Source organism: Trachinotus anak, unplaced genomic scaffold, assembly GCF_046630095.1.
Source record: "Trachinotus anak isolate AG129_WGS33_773 ecotype Australia unplaced genomic scaffold, CSIRO_AGI_Tana_v1 ptg000002l, whole genome shotgun sequence".
NCBI lineage: Eukaryota > Metazoa > Chordata > Actinopteri > Carangiformes > Carangidae > Trachinotus > Trachinotus anak.
Window position 1 is genome coordinate 12,572,736 of NW_027273853.1, and position 24,185 is coordinate 12,596,920.

Sequence of the window (24,185 nt, forward strand, 5' to 3'; positions counted from 1 at the left end):
TATTTGCTTTATTGCATACACCCGCTAGTGCAAACAGCACTGAAAACACTGACCGCACAAAATTAACACTGTACTCCATATGAACCAAATGCAAATCTGCACCAGTGCCTGGAAACCAGAACCCATCAATCATCAACCAACATGACCAAGGCCATTTCCTTTCCATTGAGTTTAACGTTTGTGCAGGATGTAATCATGCTGGTGAATGCTGAGGCAGCTCACTCCTGATGATCACATCCTGCTTAACAAGTTATTACAGCTCATATGATGAGCTCTTCAGAGGCAGAGTCATCCATTCCCGGATCTTTACTGCGCACACATGGGTGGGTGGGTTGAAGTGAACTAGTTATAGGGACGGGATATTGCTGAACTCATTAAAATTGCAGGTAAGGTGAGTGCTCCCGAGTCTTTCATGCTTTTTTTAATGACAACAATAAACCACACAAATGCATTCACACAAAGTAATTCACCCAAAACACACAGAAACAAAAACCAAACATTTATTTAAAGTAAGACAAATACCTGAAGTCACATAAAATACGGTAAAATATGTATCCAAAAGATGGCTGTAACTAACATCTCATGATAATGGCTGAGGCAGATGAAAGCTACCAAAATGAATTCAGATGACAGAGCCCTTCATTTAAGTGGAGAACAGTACAATATGATTGTCATCATGTTCAAGTTCCACAAGCGAAAAAACACAACCTAAAATAACCAAAAGCAATTCACTGCATGTACAAATACTGCATAGCTCCCATAAAATACCTGTATGCCCTTCACACCAATGCTGTGCTTTCATTCACTTCAAGCTTTGTCCTTAAGCTTATACAGTATCTAGTGTGTGATTGTAGGAAGACGTGCAATATACTGTAGGTAGATAAGCATTTTATGCGTTCTTGAATGTGCTCAATATGAGTCAATCCAGAGTCTGGCTCATTTTAGACTTGTTCATTTTACATGTTTCGAACTTAAAATGTGGATGAATGACCTTTTTCCCAACAAGAGACCAATCCAGGTCAAGCCCTTTATACATGGTAAAAGGAAAATACACTTTCATCTACAGTAAAGAAATTCAGCTTTGCCCAGTATTGAGGCTGGAGAGCACTGATGTGCCTTTTTTTTTTAAGACGACGGGGTGGAAGACAGGCACTGTGCTGTGGCCAGGACATGGTGCAAGAGTCCTGAGGATCATCATGCTGTCAACTTTGGAAACCTTCCATGGAGCCCTCTCAGATTCGTATATGGAAGGTACTGAAGAAACAGAACAGACAATATCAGGGACCAGCATTGAAACAGTATTAGTCACTGTGCATAAACACACCAACTTACTGTTTACTTTAGTATAAACACAAAGGAATCGGGAACAGATGTGTTCATCTTCTCAGAGGGGACTGACCGCAGTGAGGCCATTTGCATATAATAGAATGGGTGGCTCGGGGTTAAAGAGATGTTGCTAGGGTGACAGTTAAACGATGGAAATGATAATCAGTTATCTGGGGAATGAAACATGTAAGTAGCCAGGGACTGCAGTATGAGGGGTAATGAGGTGATTTTAAAATGCCCCTGCTTTTCATAGAGAATGGGGTGTAAACAATAAATTGACATACACGATCTTAAAATAGTATTTACCTTGAATGAGGTATGTTTGATTACCTTAAGAAGTCAGGAGCCCTAGATATCATATTTTCAAAATCAGCAAAGGAGAGTTTATTGTCTCCGTCCAAATCTGCCTCCTCGATGGTCTTCTCACACACCAGGTCCACCTCCTCAGGAGTCAACTCCTCCTTTGTCAGCTTATTGAGAGTCTTTTCCAGGTCCTCTTTGCACAGGTAATTATCAACATTGAAATCTGTTGTTAACAGGGGTTACAGGACATAATTGTTAATCTTGGCACTTTAAAAAAATTAAAATGCACCTTTTAGAAATTCTGCATTACCGTATATTTTGAAGGCATATATGGCCTTGAGTTCTCTAGGGGCCGTTTCACTCAGGACTGAGAACATGTCCACAAATTCATTGAAGCTGAGATTCCCCATGCCGTCCTCTGAGAAGGACTCTACGATCCTGTTGCGAAATGGGTTTTCCTACAGACAAAGGGGATAACAACATTTAAATACATCAGTGCAAATGTTGGTACATATTAATGTAAATGTAACATTTACTGCAATGAGGGACACCTCACACAACATAGAGCTTGTGGTTTGGATAAGAAAAGAAATTTATGTAGGTTAGGTTTCATGTTCATGTGGTTTTATATGTTGTTGTTAGTTTCACATATGAGCTGAAGTGGTTTAAACTGTCAAGTGTATCCTGCTGATACATCTGAAAAAGGCTGACTCTTTCTCTTTGCTGGTATGGCTATGCCAACATTTTCTCCTCCATTGCTCAACCATAAGTTGCCGCTAGGATTTTATATCCCGGGTAATTAGCTGATTTGACACAAGTTGTAATAAATTTACACTGAAGTGGAGGCCACCAAAAGAGATAGATACTCACTAATTCTATACCTAAGCAACACAAGTAAAACTGTTGTCCTGAGCACAGTTAGCATGTTTGAGCTCAATACAAGCTCAGCTGCAGCCATTTATATAAACAGCCATCTAAACCAATGCCATTTTTAACTGGATATCGTCAGTGGAGCCTGAATCAGTCCAGTCGACTCAACACAGCTCATTAAAACTGAGTCCTCAGCAAGATAGGAATGTATTTATGGTTATGAAGCAGTAGAGGACTTTGGGTGACTGTGTATTGGCCAGGCCTCATCAATCCTGCCTTGACTGCCTCCATCTTCCTCCTGCCATCCTTACAGCCCTGCAATCATACGACAGTTTTACGGGCAAGGGTCAATATAACCAGAGGAAGGACACATTATGAGCCTCTGTGCTAAACCCTTGGTGGATAAGGATGAGACGTGATGTTATGCAACATGCCATTTTTAAAATTTCAGGATGTTCTTTTCAGATGGCAGGTGGTTAAAATAGGAGGGAATGCATCTGTCAGGACAGAGAGGCAGAGCATTTCATGGCACATTAACTTTCGTAAGCTGTGTCATACAATCAGATCTGTGATGATGATGATGGTTAAAAATCAATTCTGTCCTCTGGGAGAGAGTGTGTATTGATTAGGTGTCAACCTACATGAGCAGTGGATGCCATGTTTGCGTACTTAAAGCACAATCCAAAATAAGGAAACACAATACTGCTGGTGAAAAACAAAGAATGGGTTTTATTTGGAAATTGTTATTGACACAGGACTAATACCATATTGAGGTACTCTGATTCTGATGAAGGATTTTTTTTTTTACCTTTAACTCTGGCATGTTGACTATCAAGGCTAAAGGCAGTTTACAATCAGGATCATTGGTGTAGTCCATTGGTACAAGATGTGGAGCCAACTCATGGTATCTGCCATGCAACCTAGAATGAAATGAAATAAAGAGCACTTACTGTACTGCAGTTTAGAACATAACAAATTTTTATTTCTTAAAATTTTACTCAACATGTAGCCGCAAACCAGGCAAATTTGTAGCTCAGCTCATGTAATATGATGTAATAATCTACTGATTTATTAATAGCACAGACACACTGGAACAATTATGGAACAGTCATAAATAGAAATATGACCACAAAGTGAACAAGTGAACATTAATTTTGAACAACTAAATAAATGAGAATATATTTCCTCCTCAGTAAAACATGGAGCTGTAGAAAGCTAAAGGTGACTGAGTCTGCCAACATACTGGAGCATTACAATCAAATCCTTCTTAACACACAATTATTCAACTTTTTAGCCTTTTTCTCATGTCCTTCTCTTTTCTTGGGCATTAAAATCATATAAATTATTTATTATTGAGAATAATGTAAAAAGAACTAGAAGGAGTCTGTATGCATGATAAAGACATCTGCAGCCCCCATTTCACATTGTCCTATGACTAATCCTGTCACCTTTGTTGCCAGAGCAGAGGACACTGGTCTTAAAGGACAAACTTACTACAATTAAATTAGATAAAGATGTCAAAATTATGATATTTCCACTGCAGGAAATGAATGTTTAAACCTGCAGTTTTACTTTATCATGACTCTGGATGTACAACTTCTCTGACCTCCTTGGCTCTGAAATCGCTCTTAATTTTAATTGCTACAGCAAATCATCAAATAAAAAACTTTCCAACCATTGCAATTCTGATGATATTCAGTTGGCCTGTAAACATTAGATGTCATTTTCAAATATTTTGCACATATGGAGATACAAAAACATTGAAATATTATCTTCTAGTGTTAATGCTGACTAATGAAGGCTTCAAATCAGTGATAACCTGGTTCTTCGATGTTACATAACTGTGCTGTAGCAGCCGCAGCTGTGGACAGAAACGAGGAGTGTTTTATGAAGGTCATAAAGTGTGGGACCCTATTACGCCCTCTGCTGATTGTCAGTTTGGTTTCCAGTCCACTGCCAGCCTTGTAATCAAAGTCAATTCAATATCACTGAGGGGGAACATGTGTAGGCACAATCTGTTGATGAGTGGAAAGGGGGAGAAAAAAAAAAACCTTTCTTAAATAAAAATCAAAAGGATCAAACAAGCATGTTGTGCAATCTGTTGAATTTTAATCCTTCATTAATTATTAATAGCTCAGGTAAATTTAGAAAATAGTGACAGATCACAAACAGCTTATTCTTAGAAAATTGTTAGAAAAATTCAAAAACATTTTTACTGCAGAAACATGACAGCAAGTCGGACCCCAAATTCCTGGCTGGATTCATATAACCCTTATCTCGTGTTACACTGCAACATTCTTGAGTATCTACGTCTAATTTCTTTAAGTCGCTAATAATCGTCCAACATCTAGAACCACTGACAAAAGATACTGAAACATGAGCAACACCGGTCAATTCCATTAAAAAGAAGAGCCAGCGATTTGTTTAATTTATGCCTGTCATCCAGGGGGTGAGAGACAGGAAGAGAGAAATGATGCCACCCAGTGAGTCATGATACCCGGCACAATCACTAAGAGTATATGTTACATTTATATTTATTTCATTTTTTAAGTGTTGAGGCTGCACATGTCGAAAGAGGTGGAAATGTGACACTTCATTGGGTGGTAGTGAAAACAACACCACAGTCAAAAGGTCAACGTGACTCTCAAAGGTTTAGGTAACGTACCGACACTGCTGCTCGACAGAACCTTGTAGATCATCACTGACAGATAACTTAAACATTTTTACTTGCTGTACATAATAGCAAGCCTCATAACCAATAAATGCCCATAGCGTGCCAGCCTGCTGAGACGATCAGCTGCAGAAGATGATTTATGTATTGGATAAGAGAAGCATTTAGGATGTCAGTTTGTACAGAGAAATTTCACAGACACTGAATGATGAATGGCTTTGGCTTTGCACTTATAGCCTCATATGCTTCACTTTGTGTTAGTTCTGACTCACATATGATTCATGTAGGTCAAAATGCAGCATTTCCTCTATAGCAACGGTACATATGCCATTTGAGACGCATTTTAAATTCAATGTTGTGAATCACTTTAATCAAAGGCAGACATTTTTTTTTTTTTTGTCTTTTCCTTTTTGAACAGTGGCCAAATATTACACATGGCAGCTGCCAATGAAATCAGCTTCAGCATCAGGTTTCCCTAAGTGGGAAGAAATCCACTCTGAGGACTTGACATGGTTCACATATGTAGACAGGAGCCAAATACTGTCTGAAGTGTTAATGTTTTTTTATAAGGCCCTTGTAATGCAACTATGGGTAGTGACTGAGCATACAGTATCACACGCCAAATTAGTGATCACTTAAAGTACATTTTGAGTACATGGCATAGAACAAGGACCGAAAAAAACGGAGATAAAAGGCAGCCTCTGCAGATGGGTGATATTATGATGTGTAAGATGTTACGATTACACCATGTGTTGAAATGTGTGGTTTGCAGTTGATACATCTGCGAGCATCACAATCAAGACTTCATAAAACTTACCGCAGAATTTCTTTGCGGGTGAAAAATGTACAGTCCTGCAATGAGAGAAAAACAGTTTGTAATAACACAAATATGATACAAACCTGAAAAAAGGTACAGGGTTTTTCTTTCATCTACAAAAGACCTAAAACACTGTCAGTGACACATCTGTGAGTCAGATAAAATAACATCACAGTTCCTCTGAAGTCATGTGAACATCCCTTACTGTAAAAACGCAAGCTGAGGCATCCAGTTTCTTTTAAATGATGGTGATGTGTGAGTGTTGTCGCCTGCCACTTGCAATAGGAGCGAAGAGGCAGGGGAACATGATCTGCTGTTGTCTGACATGCATGTGTTGGCACAGGCATTATCCAACAGCCCTACTGGGAGCACCTCAATTTACATTTCCCCTTGTACCCGTTCTGTCTGAGCTGTGCTCCTAAGTGTGTGATGAGCAAAGCGCAGCCAGCTGAGCTCTACAGACAATGTGAGTAACAAAGAAAATACAGATGTTCTGGGAACCTCTTTCCCTGTTGTACATTCTCCAGTTAAAAAAAAACAAAAAAACAACATTACCGAAGATATCTGGGTCAATTAGAAATGTGTGTGAGTGTATTTAAAGTAATATCTGACAACAATATCATAACCCAGTAGCCTCCATCATAAAACACAGTGTTGTGGTGTTTGTATAGTTATACTTCATGAGCGCTGAATTTCTTGCGGAACCAACAAAACACTCAACTTCAGTCCGTTGATGATGTGTCAGGTGTTGCATGTTACATATAAAAAAAAGACTTGTGGATAATCCGTAATAACCGTGGCAGAAACAGAAAGCAACAGTTTTCTAAGAAGGAGTTTTAAAGAGAAGCAGGAGTAACCAGAGAGGCTCTTGAGAACTAAACTGTCTCCTGAGAGTAGAGTTTCACAGCATATCACACTGGCTTGGCATCAATTATTAAATCCACACCTAATCACATGATAAACCTGTGCATATGAAGATGTGTTTCTTCACAGGACAACCTGGATTATTGTTACAGGAAAAAAAACAAAAAAAAAAAACAAGGTCAGATCTTCTCAGATTATAACTCAGTGAGCACTAGATCCTCCAGTGTGCAGTGAAATCAAAACCTTCAGCAATTCTCACTTATCAAGACTGTCAATATTTGAACAGCAGAGGCATAACTGATGGTACTCTAGCTAGATGGTAACTGATTATTGCCTATCATTAAATGATGAGGAATCCAGGACCGCCCACTTCCATTAGATTGAGATCAAGATGTATTAATGATCAACACTAAAACTATGCCATTGCTTTTCTGCCTCTCACACAAAATGGTCAGTATTTTCTTGCTTAATCCATTATATCCAAGACACATGAGAGGTTCCCCTGTCAGAAGTGACAGGTCAGTATAAGAAAAAAAGACAGTAATGGAAAAGTAATAATGGAAAAATGCATACACTTCTGTATAAGCTTGATTATTTACATAGGGCTGTAATTAGCTTTTTACTCCACTTTTTTACTCCACTTTTTACTCCACTTTGTCTCCATTAATTAAAGTTATTTAATGCCTCGACATGTTTTTTTTTCTGATCCTGGAGCTGGACATATATGATGCAGGTATACTCAGAGGCATGCAGGCTTACCTGGTAGGCATCAAGTTGCTCGTCGGTAAATATTGTTTGCTTATTACCCATCTTACTCAAGTAATCTGCTGCTTGTAAACATTCACAACACTGAACGTCCGAAGCCTTTTCACAATGAGAGGCATTTAGGGGGCCCGCTGAGACAAAGTCTCCGCACAGGAGGATGAGTCAAGGACGTTTCAAAGTCTCAAAAAATGTTATTGGTTTCCTTACAGGAGGTGTCCGGCATTGCTGCAAATAGAGGATGAATTAAAAAAAAAAAACAAAAAAAAACACAAAAAGCAAAAGTAAAAGACTGGTGTCCAGCTGTGACGGAGCCAATGGAGGCTGACTGCGGAGTCCGAGGAGTGCAAGCTGATCCGCTCCTGTTGAAGCCCTCAGCTGCTGCCCCAGAGTCAAGACAAGCCAATAGGACCTCAGGTAAATAAATAAATAAATAAGAACAAGAACCTGCTGGTAACTGAGAACCTGGTCATATACATTTTGGGCTAAGGGTGTAATGGGCAGTGGTGGAAATGTACTAAGATCTTTTGATATTATTATTATTGTTGTTGTTGTTGTTGTTGTTGTTGTTGCTTCTATTGTCATTATTGCTGCATTACCATATTAGCAGAATTTAAATGTTGAATTATTTTATCTATAATGCATCACATTTTAAAAACTGATCATATGTTTTAAGGTAACTAATGCTTTTTTTTTGTTTGTTTGTTTTTTTTGTTTTTTGTTTTTTTTTGTTTTTGATACTTCTTGATGTTATTTAATGCTCACTTTAGTTAACAAGAACAAAACTTTAAACAAACACACCGAACCTGTTGCTTGGAAGCAACATCTAACTTTTTTTTGCCCCGGACTCATCTCCCAGCCCCCGCCACCCTGCGGTGAGCATCGCCTCCCTGCTGATCCGGAGCTGGACGCGGAGACTGAGGTCCGTCTCACCCACATCCACCTGCGTGTTACTGCAGCACAGCAGTGCACTGAGCGTGTCCCATCTGTATCCCCGGACAGATGCCAATTTCACATTCCCCCAAAATAACCACGGCCTTGCCTTTCCTCTGCATTGGATAAAAACCATCGCTGTTTATTGCGATAGGTAGCTTTCCAAGTTGCAAAGTTGCCCACGATGGACTCTAAGCGAGATAAAGACCAAGGTAAGTTGTGATGGATAGCTTGTTGCTACGTCGCTATGCTAGCCACTAGCGGCTTATGCTAGCTGGCTGAGGCTTATGCTAAGGTGTAGCTAACAGCGTATCGTTTGTTACATAACATTTTTTTTTACGTGTGTCATCATCAGAGAGAGAGAGAGAGCGAGAGTAAAAATAACAATTAGCATTTCATTAAATAACCCACCCACTCTTCATCCGGCTGAGGCATTCTCGCAAAATCACGCATTCATCGCCTCACGACGCTCCTAGCTAAGATACAGGTAGCTACCAACATCATAAGCTAACAGCATTTACTAACATGGTGGCAGACTGTCAAGCTAAACTAAACATCACCTATATTTCTGCAGGTGTTAACATAGGTGTTCAAATATGTGTTTGGTGGCCACACTTATCCCACTCACGACCGCCCCCCCCCCTCTTTTTGTCTGCCAGTCCTTACATAATTTACACATAAGGTGAGCTAAATTTAACCTGTGTGGATGCGAATCTGAAAATAAAACAGGAAGAAATGGGGAGAACTAAACCCCAGCATCATTATCTCTGGTTAACCTCATGAGTCCTTTCTTTCAGTGGTGCTGCTCTCTTCAGGGGATCAGGGTTTCGTTTGAGCAGGCTCACGAAGCAGTGGTCATGTGTAGTTGGAGTTAGGGACTGCTTCCGCCTTAGGAAATTAAACCAAATATAACTCCCTCAGCTGTTATTCATGCATGCGACTTGCAATGCCAGCACCATCACAAACATTGCACAGAACACATCACATCAGCCTGTTTTGTGACCCTTTCCCCCCTGGAGCTGGCAGAGCTCAGTGTGCTGCCAGATATGAAATTCATGGGCTGCTTGAATTGGTATTTACTATTTAGATATGATTGCATGGGCAAACAGAAGAGACACGGTGCTTCCAGCATTCTCCTTTGCACTGCTGACTCACAAATGAGAATGGAAAAGTGAGTGTGCTTTGTTATGCTGCAGTCGTATCGCTCTGATTCTTTCAGATGCTGAATTTGAGAAGATAAGTGCTGCGCTGCTCAAGTCACGTACAGGAGAATTCGATTTGGAGTCGATATTGTTTCTCAAATTGAGAGGTCTTGGTAAGATTAAATTAATATTTCAGTATTTAAGTCTTCAAAAATACATTATTATTTCTTATTATTTTTTTATTGTGTATCTTTTAGGAATACATGACCTTGGGTGCATTGGGGAGTGTGTAAATTTGGAAAGACTGGATCTCTCTGGAAATAACATCACAAATTTGGGTCCTCTAGCATCTCTTCGGCTTCTTTCTGTACTCAATTTGTCTGCCAACAGGATTTCTAGTTTAGGTAAGAGTACAGGAGCACCAAAGTCTTTATTTCCATGCTGTATGTTCTTTTATCAAGGAAGGCTCTATCATGAATAGATTTTGAATTTTTTTATTGTTATTTTATTTAATTTATTTCTTTTGTATTTTCAGAGCCACTGCGCAGTTGTGACACTTTACAGAACTTAAACGTGGCTGGTAATATCATATCCAGGTACCAACTACATAACGTTGACCAAATGCTTACCCTATATGAATGAGATTGTCAGTATGTCCTTAATAACAATGTTGATTACATACTACACCAACAAAAATGCCGCTGATGTAATTAGTAATTACATTTGTGAGAGCAATATTCTGAATTGGTACTGTAAATTTCTCTTTTGTCTGTTTTTTTTCCAAAAGTATTGAGAGTCTTCACTGCCTTCAGTCTCTGAGAAAGCTGGAAAATATACGTCTTAAAGACAACACTTACAATTACACTAATCCAGGTAATTTTTTCTGTGACTTATTTTGAAAACAATCCAGTGGATGGAAAATCTTGATGAGTGAACTTTCTCTGTGTCAGTGTGCAGGAACGTGTCATATAGAACCATAGTTTTGGAGATGTTCCCCAACATTAAGGTGCTGGATGGTAATATACCTTATCTTATATTCTTTCTGCACAGCATTAACACTCAGACTGATGTAAATGTTTCCCAAGGTGTTTGTTTCTGTTTAAATTTCTGTTTCTGTTTAAATTGTAGGTGAAAGAGTTGTTGGACGTGGGAGTGACTTGTACCAGTTATGCAAAGACATTGATGATACCATCAAAGGTACATCAGATTAAGATGTTGAATGTGGTATTTATCAGTTTTCCACCAGCATTTACAGATGTTTCTGACATTTTCCTGGTCAAGTAAAATGTGATTTGTCTGAAAATGCTGTGATAAAGCAATACGTTTGTATTTCTTTCTATGAATGTTTAGCTGGTTTATACAAGAATGGACAGCTTATTGAACATCCTGATTGCAAGCCATGGGTGGAAGATAGTTACTGGGAGATAAAGAGATCAAACAATGCCATTATTGAAGAAGCCTACAAACAGTTTAACGGTAAGATATTCTCTGCAGAGCAGTTTTTTTTTTAACAACTGTGTTGCATGTGAAATTATGTGAACTCTGCCTCATTGGGTTCACTTTAAAGTATTCTATGTAATCCCTATCCTATATTTTACTTTCTGCAGATGTCCTTCATGAATGCAGACTCCTCAACAACAGAGCCACTCATGTAATTTCACAAACTGAAAGATCGATGAGCCTGAAGAAGCAGCCAAAGCAGTACGCCATCTGAGTTGAGCTGATTTGGACACATCTGTGTGCAACATTTTGCAACTTTTTGTTGTGTGATATACTATGGCTAATGTACTGTAGGTTTTTCAAATTACTAAGCTATATCCAAATGCTTGATAAGTATCATTGCCAGACACATGCTCTGCGCTGCAGTATGAGGCATTTGTTGAAATTTTATCGCATCCTATGCATAGGGTATCTGATGATACATGTATGTGGTTTGAAGGCCTTTATCCACACTGACACCCCTCAGTTTGGTTCAAAGATGTCTTTACTTGCACAGTGTGCATTTTGTACCATGTAGTAGCCTGAATTTATGCTGAGAGATATGCTGCTTAAGAATTTCTATAAGTTTTCAGTAATTCAAAGCTCTTTTCCATTTTGCATTGCTGGATAATTTTGGGAGTTAATGTGTCCCATGCTGTATGGTTTCATGGTATGTTGAACTTTTGCAAAATGTAACTGAATGATTGTTTCACCTGTTTCTACTTGTTTTATACCATAAAGTTTATTATGTGTACGACCAACTTGTTGAAAATACAGTGCTTATAAAGGTGTAAAGGTGTAGCCTACTTCACATCTTTTACTCATAATTACAAAATTTACTTTATTACTGATGCATACATACTATACACTGTTTGGACATCCAGAGCCAGAGACTATAAGTATTAATGATGTGGCTCAAGGGAAGATATTAATCACCCATGGTGGTGTTGTAGACACTCAGAAGCAGTCTAATGGCGCCACTTGGTGGTGATAATCGTCCTGCAAAACTATCTGAGGCACTCAAGTATTTGGATACAATAACCGCTTTTTAATTTGTGCATATTTTAACATTTCGGTCAAACAATCCGCAGACAGATGCAACAGGTGTAGCAGTGGCAGTGCACAGTCATCAGGTGGATCTGTGTCAGCACCCCAAACCACTTGGGTGTGTATGCTGAAGAGTTACTGGTTGCTTTACAGTGGGCTCAAGTAAGATACTCATGCAGACATTCAATTTCTGCATTTACAAGTATTGAGTTAGGCACTAGCAAAAAAAAAAAAAGAAAACCCACCAGGATCTTCTGCATGGAATACTGCTCACAGTCAGTCAAATATTATTAAGTTAACATTTTCAGAGGGGAAAAGCTTAGTGTGGAGGAAAATCAATCAAGAGTGGCAACAGAGTTGGGATCATATAGCCAAAGGAAGACCTTTTCATTCAGTACAGAACAGGGTAGGGGTGTTGAGGACCAGAGGAAACAAGATGGGGAAGAGAATGTGATCCTTAATAACACAGGAAAACATCCCCGGTCAGAGAGAGTAGTGTCAGTAAGATGAAACCGCACAACATGTCATCTCATGCAGGGCAGACTGTGGAAATGCTAGAGATTATTTGAGAGTATTTTACTCACCAGAATCTGACAGTAAAGCAACATGAAAAGACCATAAAACGCCAAAGAAGAATCAGAATCTCTCCTCTTGGTATCTTGGGGAAATCAGCAAGAAAGATTTTTTTTTTTTTTTTTCTGCGCAGTCTCCTGATCCACACTCCAGTCCAGTCGGTGGCGGTAATGCGCCTGTAAGCTGGTTTGCCAACCGCCAATAAACACCAAAGAAGAAGAAGAACCTCGCCTGCTGCTGTCGCTGCCGCTGCTGCTGCATCGACCTTGGCTAGCAGGATGGCAGGGAAGGCATGGAGGTCAGCGGTATGTACGGGAGAAAAAATGCTAATCTTTCTAATGTTTTGCACCAGACGCATGACATTGTGTTTCATCTCATCAACTAATCTTAGTTCCTTTGACTGTCGTTCATACGTTGAAAGAGTGCAGGGATACCGCAGACGGACATTAGCTATTCAGCTAACTAGCTAGGCGTTAGCACAGGGTCCTTGCTTGTAGTTACTATAGCAACCTGACTCTAGACTGCTGTTACCTATCTAGCTATGTAAAGACATGTTTTCTTTTATATTGCATTGTGAGTTTATAACTGAAAGCTAAAGCTGAACATGTTCTGTAAAAGCTACATCATGTTTATCATCTACAGATTCTTAATCTACTAAGAAAGTGGGGTTTATCGGTCAATGACAAGGATAAAATCAAGGCACAGGAAGTAAGTTAAGCATACGCATTAAAACGTCTCGCAGCGTTTGGAAAAAAGTTAGCTAGAAATCTCCCTCAGTAGTTAATGTTACTCAAATCTGAAATGGGCATTTTGTTTTGCCATATTTTTTTTAATCAGAGCGCCTTTGCTATTGCAAGTCTGCAACTTCTGCAGTTCAGCATGGCTAAGATACGCCGTCTACTGTAAGCTGTCAGTTTTACTCCAAAACTAATCTTTTCCTATTACCTATCCTTTCCATTTTCTATTGTTTAAGTTTATTACAATATTCTATTCGCCATCTTAGTTAACCCTTTACTTTACTGCAGGCCTTCTGGGATAGTATGTGGGTCCTTAACCATTGCCAAACAAGACAAGAGCACATGCTATTCAACAACTCCTGCTTTGCACTGGAGTCTCTTCTTCCAGAATGTCCTTTGCAGATTGCATATCTATCCACCTATCTGCCCTATCTATCTATCTATCTATCTATCTATCTATCTATCTATCTATCTATCTATCCATCTGTGTGTTTCATGTGATTGTACTGCTTTTCGTGTTCAGATGGGTTCACTAGAGTGACCAAGGATTGGCATAACAATAATTCAATTCTTTTTTTGGTCAAAAATACATTACTAGTGAACAGTCATCCAAACCATGTATGCTGTACTGTAAAACAGGGGAGTGCACAATGCTTGGGTCATTCTGTTCCTAGTATGTTCACTACTTAAGCAAGCCTCAGTTCACTTTATTTGATGTGTGCCTGTAAAAACATGATCCTTTTTAATTGTCAGATGTCACGGGTGGTTGGAGCTTTGATGAAAGAGAATCCACAACCCAGGACGTTCATCCGTGGGGTATTTACCTTTACTCTAGAGATTTACTCATTCTTTTATTGAAGATTTTTGATGTGACTTATTGCTCGTATTAAATTATAACCTTGTCTCTGAAGTGCATAATTATTCTCTTGTCATTGAACGTTATTTGTCTTTTTTCTCACTCACAGATGCAAACTGTTACTTTAATCCCTGGTGATGGAATTGGTCCAGAGATCTCCAGTGCTGTCATGAAAATATTTGAAGCAGCTCAAGTTAGTACTGGTGGAGGAGGAAAAATATTGTTGTTCACTAGGAACATTAACCAGCAAAATTATATTTTTTAGATTGCAACAGATAATCTCAAAGGAATTTTAAATCGAAATCCAAGAGGCTTCATCAAGCCTCCTGGATGAGAGGTGAAACGTTTTCCTAGGCAAATAACCAAGTCCAGTTGCTTTCGATTTAAAATTCTTTTGAGATACTATGACCTGGACAAATGAGAATATTCACAGGCTTATTGCAACAGATAATGTTTTATTGACCCTAGCACTGAAACTAAACCAGATCAAATGAGCAATCCAGTTAAGAGTCTAGAATTTGTGAGTGACAAATCTTTATTTCAAATTTCAGTGTAAAAAAATTACTTCATGTAAACTACTCTAATGCTTTTGTTGTACATTCACTTTTGATCTAGGCACCTATTCAGTGGGAAGAGAGAAATGTTACTGCCATCCAAGGACCTGGTGGCAGGTGGATGATTCCTCCTGATGCCAAAGAATCGATGGACAGGAACAAAATTGGCCTGAAAGGTAACTTGACATATTTTCTAAAGAACTGGATGATTTGCCTATAAGTTATTGCTCATGGTGTTGATGATATATTGAATCTTATAATCTTATTTTTGTCAAGTGACTAGCAACCAATCTGTCTATACCAGTAGCTTTACTCCCATTCATTCCCACAGCAGAAATAGGGGAATTTAATGTGTAATATAGTCATTTTATCCTTTGTATTAGGAAGAGGTTGTTTGTTTGTTTTTTTGTTTTTTTTACAAATTAACTGATACCTTACTGTTAATTGCTGTTAAGAACAAACACTGTGCATTAGTTAAACTAGTAAATAATTCAACTTATTTAACAATCTAAAGGTCCTTTGAAGACACCAATAGCTGCTGGCCATCCCTCTATGAACCTGCTACTTAGGAAAACCTTTGACCTCTATGCCAATGTGCGCCCCTGTGTGTCCATTGAGGGCTACAAAACCCCTTACACTGATGTGAACCTGGTCACCATCAGGGAGAACACTGAGGGAGAATACAGTGGGATTGAACATGTGGTAAAAAACCTTTAACATCACATTACTTGTCTGTTTGTTTATTTTTTGTTTTATTATATTGTTTTATTTTTTCCTTTAGATCAATATCTCATATTGGTGTCTATTTTATATTTTGTTTTATTTTGTTTTGCCTCTCCAGCGTAGACTCTTTGATGTTCAGGAATAGAATATTTAGCATTTCATTTATGAAATTATTCAAATAATATTCTCATTCACTACTACATTCATACTATTCATTTCAGATCGTTGATGGAGTTGTACAGAGTATTAAGCTCATTACAGAGCAAGCCAGCCAACGCATCGCAGAGTATGCTTTTGAATATGCAAGAAACAATCAGAGGGCCAGTGTTACTGCTGTTCATAAGGCCAATATTATGTAAGCTGTATTCAGAAAAAATTACTTTTAATACTACACTATATTAAAGTTGTTGAAATTAAGATGTCTTTTGTTACATTTTTTTATATAGGCGCATGTCAGATGGACTTTTCCTTCGAAAATGCAGAGAGGCTGCTGAAAAGCACAAAGACATAAAATTCACTGAGATGTACTTGGATACTGTGTGTCTCAATGTAAGTCTCAGTTTGAATTAGTTTAGTGTGTATAAATGTTTTACATGGACAAAAAGCAATGTTTAGTGAAAAATGTTGTATATTTTGAAGTACAAGTGGCATTATTTTTACCTGTTTTTACAGATGGTACAGGATCCCACACAGTTTGATGTATTAGTGATGCCAAATTTGTATGGAGACATCTTGAGGTAAGGTGGATCATTAAATTACAACAAAAAGCAACATATGTACTTTGCCAGAAAATGCAATTATTCATAAATTAAATCCTCCATATTTGCATATGCATTTACACACAATTGTGCATTTTGTTATTTTGTTTTACACAAATGTGTTAAAACCAGGAGGGCAGTGCTGAATGGGTGCATTCAACCAGGCAGCATATTAACAGAAAATAATAATGTGTAACAATGACAAACACTTTGCTTTGGCAAAGTACAAAGGATAACCTGAACTATAATAACTTAATAAATTAGTAAATCAGCAAGAGAAGAAAGGTGACCCAAAAAACTTTGTGATGAGGATGCACAATTGCTAGTAACGTTTACATTGTCCGTGTCAGTTCAAAATCATGTGTTTATGTACTTAACATGGTAAAAGTGTCAGCACAAGAATAAATCTGAAGGTAATTGTATGTGTTTACCATGACAGTGATCTTTGTGCTGGACTAATTGGAGGTCTTGGAGTGACTCCTAGTGGGAACATTGGCACCAATGGTGTTGCCATATTTGAGTCGGTATGTTATTTTTATTCCCAGTTATCAAGACTCCCTTTTACTCACACATTTCATACTTACTCTCATGATAATCGTACAAGTTGCACAGGAGAGATTCATGGTTTGGGATGAGTTATTGAAGACACTTTTAGCCCACATTTTTTTTTTTTTTTTTTTTTTAGAAAATTAATGTTTATAGAAAAGTCAGTCAGGGTGATGGATTGTGATTCATTTCTTCTGTCAGGTTCATGGAACTGCACCAGATATAGCAGGAAAAGACATGGCCAATCCCACTGCCTTGCTGCTCAGTGCAGTCATGATGCTGCGGCACATGGGTCTGCATGGCCATGCCAAGAACATCGAAACTGCTTGCTTTGACACCATTCGAGACAAAAAGGTAATCTTCTTTTCAAGAAATTAAGACATGCAGGTTATATGTTCCCATTTTTATTTATAATGCTTTTTTTCCATCTTCAAGGTTCTGACAAAAGACCTAGGAGGAAACTCAAAGTGCTCAGAATTCACAGAAGCAATATGTCAAAGAGTGCGGGATATGAACTAAAAGGAGGCTAATGTGGCCCTGAGTTAAGTGTTAAGAGCTTTGGGCCTCTTTACTTCATCATTTCATGTTGTATCTGCACATTTTTAACCAAAATATGTATTTAAAAAATAAGACTCAGGAGTTTGAGATCCTGGACATTTTATTTTTCTGCACACCCCAAAGCACTGTCTTTTGGCCAACAGTTACTGTATATGTGATATGCATTTATTCTTTAACTGCTTTAATCTGTGGTGTCTATTGTCTATTTATTGGCTGAATTTGGCCTTTTGTCTAATGTATTTGACTCTGTTATATTGTCAAGACACATTCAGATTGGAGCTTTTATAATTTGAATATTATTAGGCTCCATAACATGAAACTTGAAAATATTTTGCACTCTTCACTGCAAGTCTTCTCTTCATATCATAGTGTTCTCTGCTTCTAACATAATGAATGTATAATATAAAGACAAAGAATATTACATCATAAAATGCCAGACTTTTTATTTAATGTTATGCAAATGACTATTCTTGGTGTTATAGGATCTCTCCACTTACAATGATGACCAGTATGATCCATGTTATTAGATAATAATACATTGTAAGATGCTGTCATGCACGTGACTGGTGTTGACTAACAATAAAATGAATTTGAGAACAATGTTTCAGCCTATTAGAAGATGGTGTGAGTATTATTAAGTATTTAGAACATGATCTTAAATATTATTTTTGTTAAATCAGATATGGTTCCTCTGTTATTTTTGCATTCTGTACACAAGACAGATACTATTAAATCACATGTATGTCCACAAGACAGAGATATGCAAGTGATGTGATTTTTGTACTAACAGTTATACAGTAATCTCTCTGGGAACGTGACGCTATTCTTGATAGAGGCTCTCTATGACCTTGTGGTACATCTCCAACACAATGGGGCGACGGAGCTTCATTGTGGGGCCTGGAAGAGAACACAGTATGATTAGCAATAGTTCACTGCAGTCTCAAAGTTGCATGGTATTCAAGCAAAAAAGAACACTACTGGATCAATGTTCTGCTAAATTTACCCAGCTCTCCTCCAGAAACAGAGAAGTCCTTCATCAGAATAGTCCACTTTTGTATGCGTTGGGCATTAGAAGTGGCTACTGAGTTGACTCTGTCGATTCCCTCTTGAATGGCCCGGTACACTTCTTTGTCTTTTCCTCCAATAATGTCAGACACCTTGGTTGCTTGGCTTCCCTGCTGTTGGCAAAACTCCACAGCCTCCAGACTCAGCTCCTCTGTTGGCTCCATGGTTTCTGCATTGCTACAACACTGAATGAAATCCCAAGGATTTTGTGTATTTTCTCATAAATTATAATTAAAGGTTAGAATGAACATTTGCAGTAATTTGTGAAACCATGTGTTTTAATAGCTACACTTCTTTTATACTTCCTGGCTTGTTGCAAATCTCTCAAGGGAGCTCGACAAGAAGAAAAGTAGTGCAAAACACGGTACTAGAATTCAGCAGCTGCATTTAATTGAGTTTTAGAGAGAGTATTATTTAAAGGTTATATAAGGAGACTCTACAGTATGTCTCTATTTGCTGCTGTGGAAATGGAAAACTAACTACAGATTACCTTCAGTGTTAAAAGCATGGACAAGAACTTCCTTTTGTCCCCTATCAGCATGGCGTTGCTGATAATAGGTAGCTCCTTCTTCACTGCTTCCTCTATGGGAACGGGGGGAACGTTCTCTCCTCCAGCTGTGATAATCAACTCTGAGTGGAGAGAGGGCACCCTGGCATCACAGTTGCTTAAGACTTACAACATGTAAAATGGAGCTGTGTCTTCTATCTGGAACAGCATGCACTCGTACATAATGAGAGCTGATAGCCTAAGATAAATAATTTTCTCACAATTGCCTGATTTGCTCAAATAGCTTTACCTTTAGTTCTCCCAGTGATGTACAAGAAGCCCTCTTCATCTATCTTTCCCAGGTCTCCAGAATGCAGCCATCCATCTTCATCCAAAGCTTCTCTTGTTTTGTCTTCCATATTGAGGAAACCCATGAAAACGTTGCGTCCCCAAAAGCAGATTTCACCTGCCCCCTCAGAGTCTATGTTGGCCACTTTGTATCGACAGCCAGGCACCACCTTACCACAACTATGTGTAAGAAAAATAACTGTCTGTTATGGGACATTCATTAGATATAAACATGAGCTTTTTTCTTATTCTTAAACACATACCTTGGCAATTTGTAAACTTTGGGACCTGACATGAAGTGAGGTCCTGTGCTCTCACTCATACCATAGGCCTCATACAAGCGGATGTTGAGTCCCAGGAAAAACTGCACAGTTTCGCAACTAATTGGTGCCGCTCCAGAGAAGAACTTCTGACAGCAAGACAGGCCCAGCTCAGCCCGAAGCTTCTGCAGCACAAGACTGTCAGTGAGGGACAACAGGAATGGTTTCTCATCTTCCCTGAAAAAGATTTTTAAAAGGAAAATAACAAAAAAATTAAATAATCTCTGCATTTTTTTTTTCATGTTGCAAAAGACAAAATCCCATTTTAATCAGCACTTACTTTTGCATGTGCTTTTGATTGGCCTCCAGGCTGACTGACATTGCCCATGTCACCAGTTTCTTCTTCACATATCCACACTGACTAATTCCCTGTTTAATCTTCTCCATCATTTTTTCCCATACCCGAGGGACACCCATGTGGGATGTAGGACAAACTTCTCGCAGTGTTGTTATCAGGCTTCCCTACAAAGAATTGGGTATATACAGAGTTTAAAAACACATCCATTCACTCAGTCAGTTGGTTACCCATATTTCACTCACTCTGCATTCATCTGCATTTTTATAAATGAATGCATGTGTTCAGTTTGTTTTTTGCACAGACAGAGTGTTAGTTAAAAGAACACACAAGTGCCTTTCTGTAATTTTATTTGGGGGAGTTTACGGAGAACTATTTTAACAAATTTAGTAATTAGTAGTAGAAACAACAGCAACACATAGCTTTTACCTTTAACTGACTGGAGGTTTATTTGCCTGTTCTTCCACAAATTATTTGTTGCTAGATCTTTGAGATATGCTGTAGCAAGTTTCAAAACAACTGTGTGATATAGCCAACTTATTTACCTTCAAGGCATCTGGCTGTGCAAAGTACACCAGCTCACCCCACTGGATACCTTTCCAGAGATCATAGATCTGAGCTGCAATGTGGCTGAGAGGCAGGTAGCTCACTAGTGTCTCCTGTTGAGTGTCAGCCGGCTGCACGTCCCCAGCCCTGCTGGCATGATTGGCAGTCCATGTGATCTGAAAAAGATTGTAAGATTGAGACGTAAGATTGTTTCTTCTCCTCCAACTTTAAAATCCCTTATTTTATCTGCCTCTTACCATGTAAAGATATGTGCAACTGTCTGCATATAGTTAAGACAAATCTGACTTCGAATAGTAAAGATGAACTAATGTCGGACACAAGCTTACATTGTCGTGACTGAGCATGACTCCTTTCGGCTTCCCTGTGGTGCCGGACGTGTAGATCAGGACGCAGCATTGGTTGGCTCTCTGGCTGCTGATGATGTCATCCAGTTGTTTTTCAGAAACATCTAGGCCCAGCTCCATGAATTCCTCCCACTATCCCAAAACAGCAAAATACAGCTTGGATCATAGCCTGGACGGTCATTTTGGTCTGTATCACTTCATGCATTGTCAGACAGACTTACAGAGTAAAGATTGGAGAGCTTCTGCTGGAGCTTCCCGCTGTACTGCACTATTGCTTTCAAATGGGGCAGTCTGCCACACACCTATGATATCAAGTGAAAACTTTACCACAGATTGTTTTGCATGTCAAAAAGACTTGTAACATATCCAAGTAACAGTACCTGCAGGATTTTATCCAATTGCTTTTGGTTTTCAACCACAATAATGTTGGCTTTGGAGTCACTAGCGACATACTGACATGCTTCTGGTGAGTTTGTGGCATAAATTCCTGTCATTATCCCCCTGTAGTGAATAACAAAAGTTATTATAGAGACAGGAGACAGAAAGAAGTTAGTGACTGTATCGCGGCAACAGCAGCAAATAAGGGATTTAATAATGGTTACAGCACATTAACAACTATACAGTATATTCTGTGCACAGTAACTGACTGATTCAGATCAGTTCTTATTGTAGTGTAAGTCTGGTTGTTGTTGCTGTAGGATGTGAATTTCTTACCCTGCCAGGATGGCACCGACTGCAGAGAAGAACCATTCTGCTGAGTTGAATCCTAGTATCGCCACTCCATGGAATCGCTCTAAACCAAGCTGCACACATTAACATAATTTTTTGTCTTTTCTTTTTCAAAAAAATATGACCATTAGTTGTCAGTTAGAATATACTATACAAAAGTTTTGAATAAAATACCTTTATGAAGCTCTTGGCTGCTCTCCGGCAGAATTGATAATACTCTAAGAAAGTTATCTTTTCCCATTTGTCGTTTTTCTTGCTGGCGAGGGCGTACATGTTTCCATATTTTTCAACTGAGGCTTTGAACATTTGGTGAACCGTGACAGGTTCCTCTGGACATCCATCTTCTATTCTCAGTCTGACTGAGCCGCGAGCATCAGTGGTCCAGAGAGAGTGAGCTGGAGCAAGAGATGCACCAGATAACTCCTCTTCTATATTTTTCTTTCCTGAGATGAAAGACAAAGCAAATCTGAAAAACAAACGTTGTCCTTCTCACAGAGGATTACAATCCATTTCTGTGGCACAACCAGTATTTGCACCTCATTGGATGTCAACAAGGAGACCCATGTTCTCATTACTCACCTACAGTGGCGTGCTCTTCACTATCTGTCTGCACGTTTGCCATAGACTCCTGAACACTGAAACACACAGAGGAAACAGCTCATATACACTCCGCCTCACATTCTGGCAGTGGTTTGGGTTGCTGTTTTCATTTCATCACACGGGTCTAATTTCCAGCAGCATTGTCTACTCAACACAGTGTCAGGCTTTTGGCACAGCTAAAGCTGCCTTGCTTTGTTTAACAGAGCATATTCAATGAAAGCCAAAAGACTGTCCGTTCCCTTTTTGTTAAAAACTATCGTTTGGCATATATGTATATGTATGAGACTACATTGACTTTTAATTTCCATTTAGGGGGGTCATTTTAACACAAAGTGTACAGGAACACTCATTCAACAACTTCGGCAACACTGACAATGAATTAGCATTGGAGACTGTAGAATCTGGTTCATCAGCCATAACTGAAAAGTATTTTGATCTATCCCAATGTGAAACAGAAAATAAACATATTAATTGTTCACCTCTGCTTAAGGGTATTAGTTTAATCTGATGAGGCTATAGCATCTCCTGATCCTTTGGATTAAATAAACAAAAACGTTCACTTTAGTTATCTTACCTGTTCCCAAGTTGATTATCTACCTTCTCTTCATCAAGAAATTCCATACCGCTGTAGACCTCCTGGTAGTTTGGCTAGAAGTTATGTATAATCGAGCCTGTGGATTTACTGAACAGAGGCACTTTTAATGACCTAACTGGTGTGAAGCAGAAAATATTTTCTTGTAGGACAAGTCCACCATTTCAAAGTACCACGTCTTTTTCAAGGTCTAGTAAACTAACAAGACATGCCGTTAAACAAGCCTCATGAAGTTCTTATTGCATGGTTGCAAGTCCATGTGTGCACAGCATTGGACCACTTGCTCAAGACTATGTCCTGAATTTAAATTAGCTGAGTCCTTTCATATGTAAAACAGTCTGATTATAATTTTCCCTGAAGTCACACACAAATAGGTAAAAAGTCAAAACATAACAATATTACACCTCCACCTTATATCAATCTTAATCTATATGAATTATGTTTTGGATGGAATAGGCTAATGTTTGAGTTTAACATCCCAAACTTTGATCAAAGGGGTTTATATGTGGCTCCTACATTATTATTTGATAACCTTTGCCATTCTTTTATTTTATTTTATTCACAGTTCTCTCTAGTGTGTCCGACAAGTATGCTTTAATAGACAAATAATGGCAAAGCCAGCCCAAAGCATAGAACGACAGTGTGGGAGCCAGTTACACAGGAAACATGATTGCACCAATAGAGGGAAGAATAACTTACTAAATATACACTACACTAAATATCAACAAATTCTGAGGGCAAATGTCCTGCATTTAAGGAAGTACAGGTGAAAAGAGGCAGCATAAAGCACAACAGCAATAACAACCATAATCAAAATCCACCATGAACTACTTCAAGAAACACAAGCTGAATCTTTTGGAAAAGCCCTCGCAGTCTCCTGACTTGAACATCTCTTGAAATCAGCGGGTTGCTCTCAAAACGAGCTGTGTGGTGCAAGATAGTCTGAAGATATCTGCAGAAAGAGTGGGTGAAAATTCATTAGTCAATAGTGGAAAGACTCTTAGTGGGCCACAAAAGCTTTATAAAAATGAGCTGACTTATTTTATACCCCTTCTGTTTGATAGTCCATACCTGACAGAAAGACTTTTATATGATGTTTGTTGTTGTTGTTGTTGTAAACATATTGACAAGCTCCTCAACTTATAGGGATATTTTTGAGAAAACACTTATAGACCTTTGGCCCATTGCCTTTTTATTAATACCAATGGAAACCAAGATAATATAAACCTTCGGAAAAAAAAAAAACAGTTCAGGACATATTTAAGAAACTGGCTCGGCAGGATCCCACATCCCCACCTCCCCCTCCATCCCTCTTTCCT

The 24,185-nt window shown here is 38.7% G+C and overlaps 4 protein-coding genes across 9 annotated transcripts; 2 read left to right on the forward strand and 2 right to left on the reverse strand.

Annotated features, from left to right (window-relative positions):
• Window positions 1-443: 443 nt before the first annotated feature.
• Window positions 444-12,947, reverse strand: cib2 (calcium and integrin binding family member 2). 3 transcript variants are annotated; one of them, XM_071498765.1, is made up of 6 exons: window positions 12,799-12,947; window positions 5,988-6,022; window positions 3,308-3,419; window positions 1,940-2,087; window positions 1,657-1,852; window positions 444-1,254 (listed from the first exon to the last, which is right to left on the reverse strand). In XM_071498765.1, exons 1-6 carry the CDS (start codon window positions 12,820-12,822, stop codon window positions 1,233-1,235), a joined length of 537 nt encoding a protein of 178 aa, XP_071354866.1. In that variant the 5' UTR covers window positions 12,823-12,947; the 3' UTR covers window positions 444-1,232. The 3 variants fall into 3 exon arrangements, with proteins under 3 accessions (XP_071354866.1, XP_071354859.1, XP_071354852.1); XM_071498758.1 differs by lacking the exon at window positions 12,799-12,947 and adding an exon at window positions 8,958-9,758; XM_071498751.1 differs by lacking the exon at window positions 12,799-12,947 and adding an exon at window positions 7,611-8,481.
• lrrc61 (leucine rich repeat containing 61) lies at window positions 8,618-11,924 on the forward strand. The gene is made up of 9 exons (XM_071498727.1): window positions 8,618-8,758; window positions 9,766-9,861; window positions 9,946-10,092; window positions 10,224-10,284; window positions 10,476-10,561; window positions 10,639-10,704; window positions 10,817-10,885; window positions 11,039-11,164; window positions 11,296-11,924. Exons 1-9 carry the CDS (start codon window positions 8,731-8,733, stop codon window positions 11,400-11,402), a joined length of 786 nt encoding a protein of 261 aa, XP_071354828.1. The 5' UTR covers window positions 8,618-8,730; the 3' UTR covers window positions 11,403-11,924.
• idh3a (isocitrate dehydrogenase (NAD(+)) 3 catalytic subunit alpha) lies at window positions 12,938-18,276 on the forward strand. 3 transcript variants are annotated; one of them, XM_071498714.1, is made up of 13 exons: window positions 13,034-13,092; window positions 13,430-13,495; window positions 13,625-13,689; window positions 14,278-14,340; window positions 14,490-14,573; window positions 14,996-15,110; window positions 15,449-15,636; window positions 15,879-16,012; window positions 16,104-16,206; window positions 16,330-16,394; window positions 16,855-16,939; window positions 17,163-17,315; window positions 17,397-18,276. In XM_071498714.1, exons 4-13 carry the CDS (start codon window positions 14,278-14,280, stop codon window positions 17,478-17,480), a joined length of 1,074 nt encoding a protein of 357 aa, XP_071354815.1. In that variant the 5' UTR covers window positions 13,034-13,092; window positions 13,430-13,495; window positions 13,625-13,689; the 3' UTR covers window positions 17,481-18,276. The 3 variants fall into 3 exon arrangements, with proteins under 3 accessions (XP_071354806.1, XP_071354798.1, XP_071354815.1); XM_071498697.1 differs by lacking the exon at window positions 13,625-13,689 and having other exon boundaries at window positions 12,942-13,092; XM_071498705.1 differs by lacking the exons at window positions 13,430-13,495; window positions 13,625-13,689 and having other exon boundaries at window positions 12,938-13,092.
• Window positions 18,277-24,094, reverse strand: acsbg1 (acyl-CoA synthetase bubblegum family member 1). 2 transcript variants are annotated; one of them, XM_071498658.1, is made up of 15 exons: window positions 23,938-24,094; window positions 22,849-23,818; window positions 22,254-22,309; window positions 21,849-22,117; window positions 21,660-21,748; window positions 21,326-21,446; window positions 21,167-21,247; window positions 20,928-21,077; window positions 20,580-20,756; window positions 20,020-20,201; window positions 19,683-19,916; window positions 19,382-19,599; window positions 19,075-19,214; window positions 18,523-18,769; window positions 18,277-18,416 (listed from the first exon to the last, which is right to left on the reverse strand). In XM_071498658.1, exons 2-15 carry the CDS (start codon window positions 22,893-22,895, stop codon window positions 18,340-18,342), a joined length of 2,088 nt encoding a protein of 695 aa, XP_071354759.1. In that variant the 5' UTR covers window positions 22,896-23,818; window positions 23,938-24,094; the 3' UTR covers window positions 18,277-18,339. The 2 variants fall into 2 exon arrangements, with proteins under 2 accessions (XP_071354759.1, XP_071354752.1); XM_071498651.1 differs by having other exon boundaries at window positions 22,849-24,094.
• Window positions 24,095-24,185: the final 91 nt, after the last annotated feature.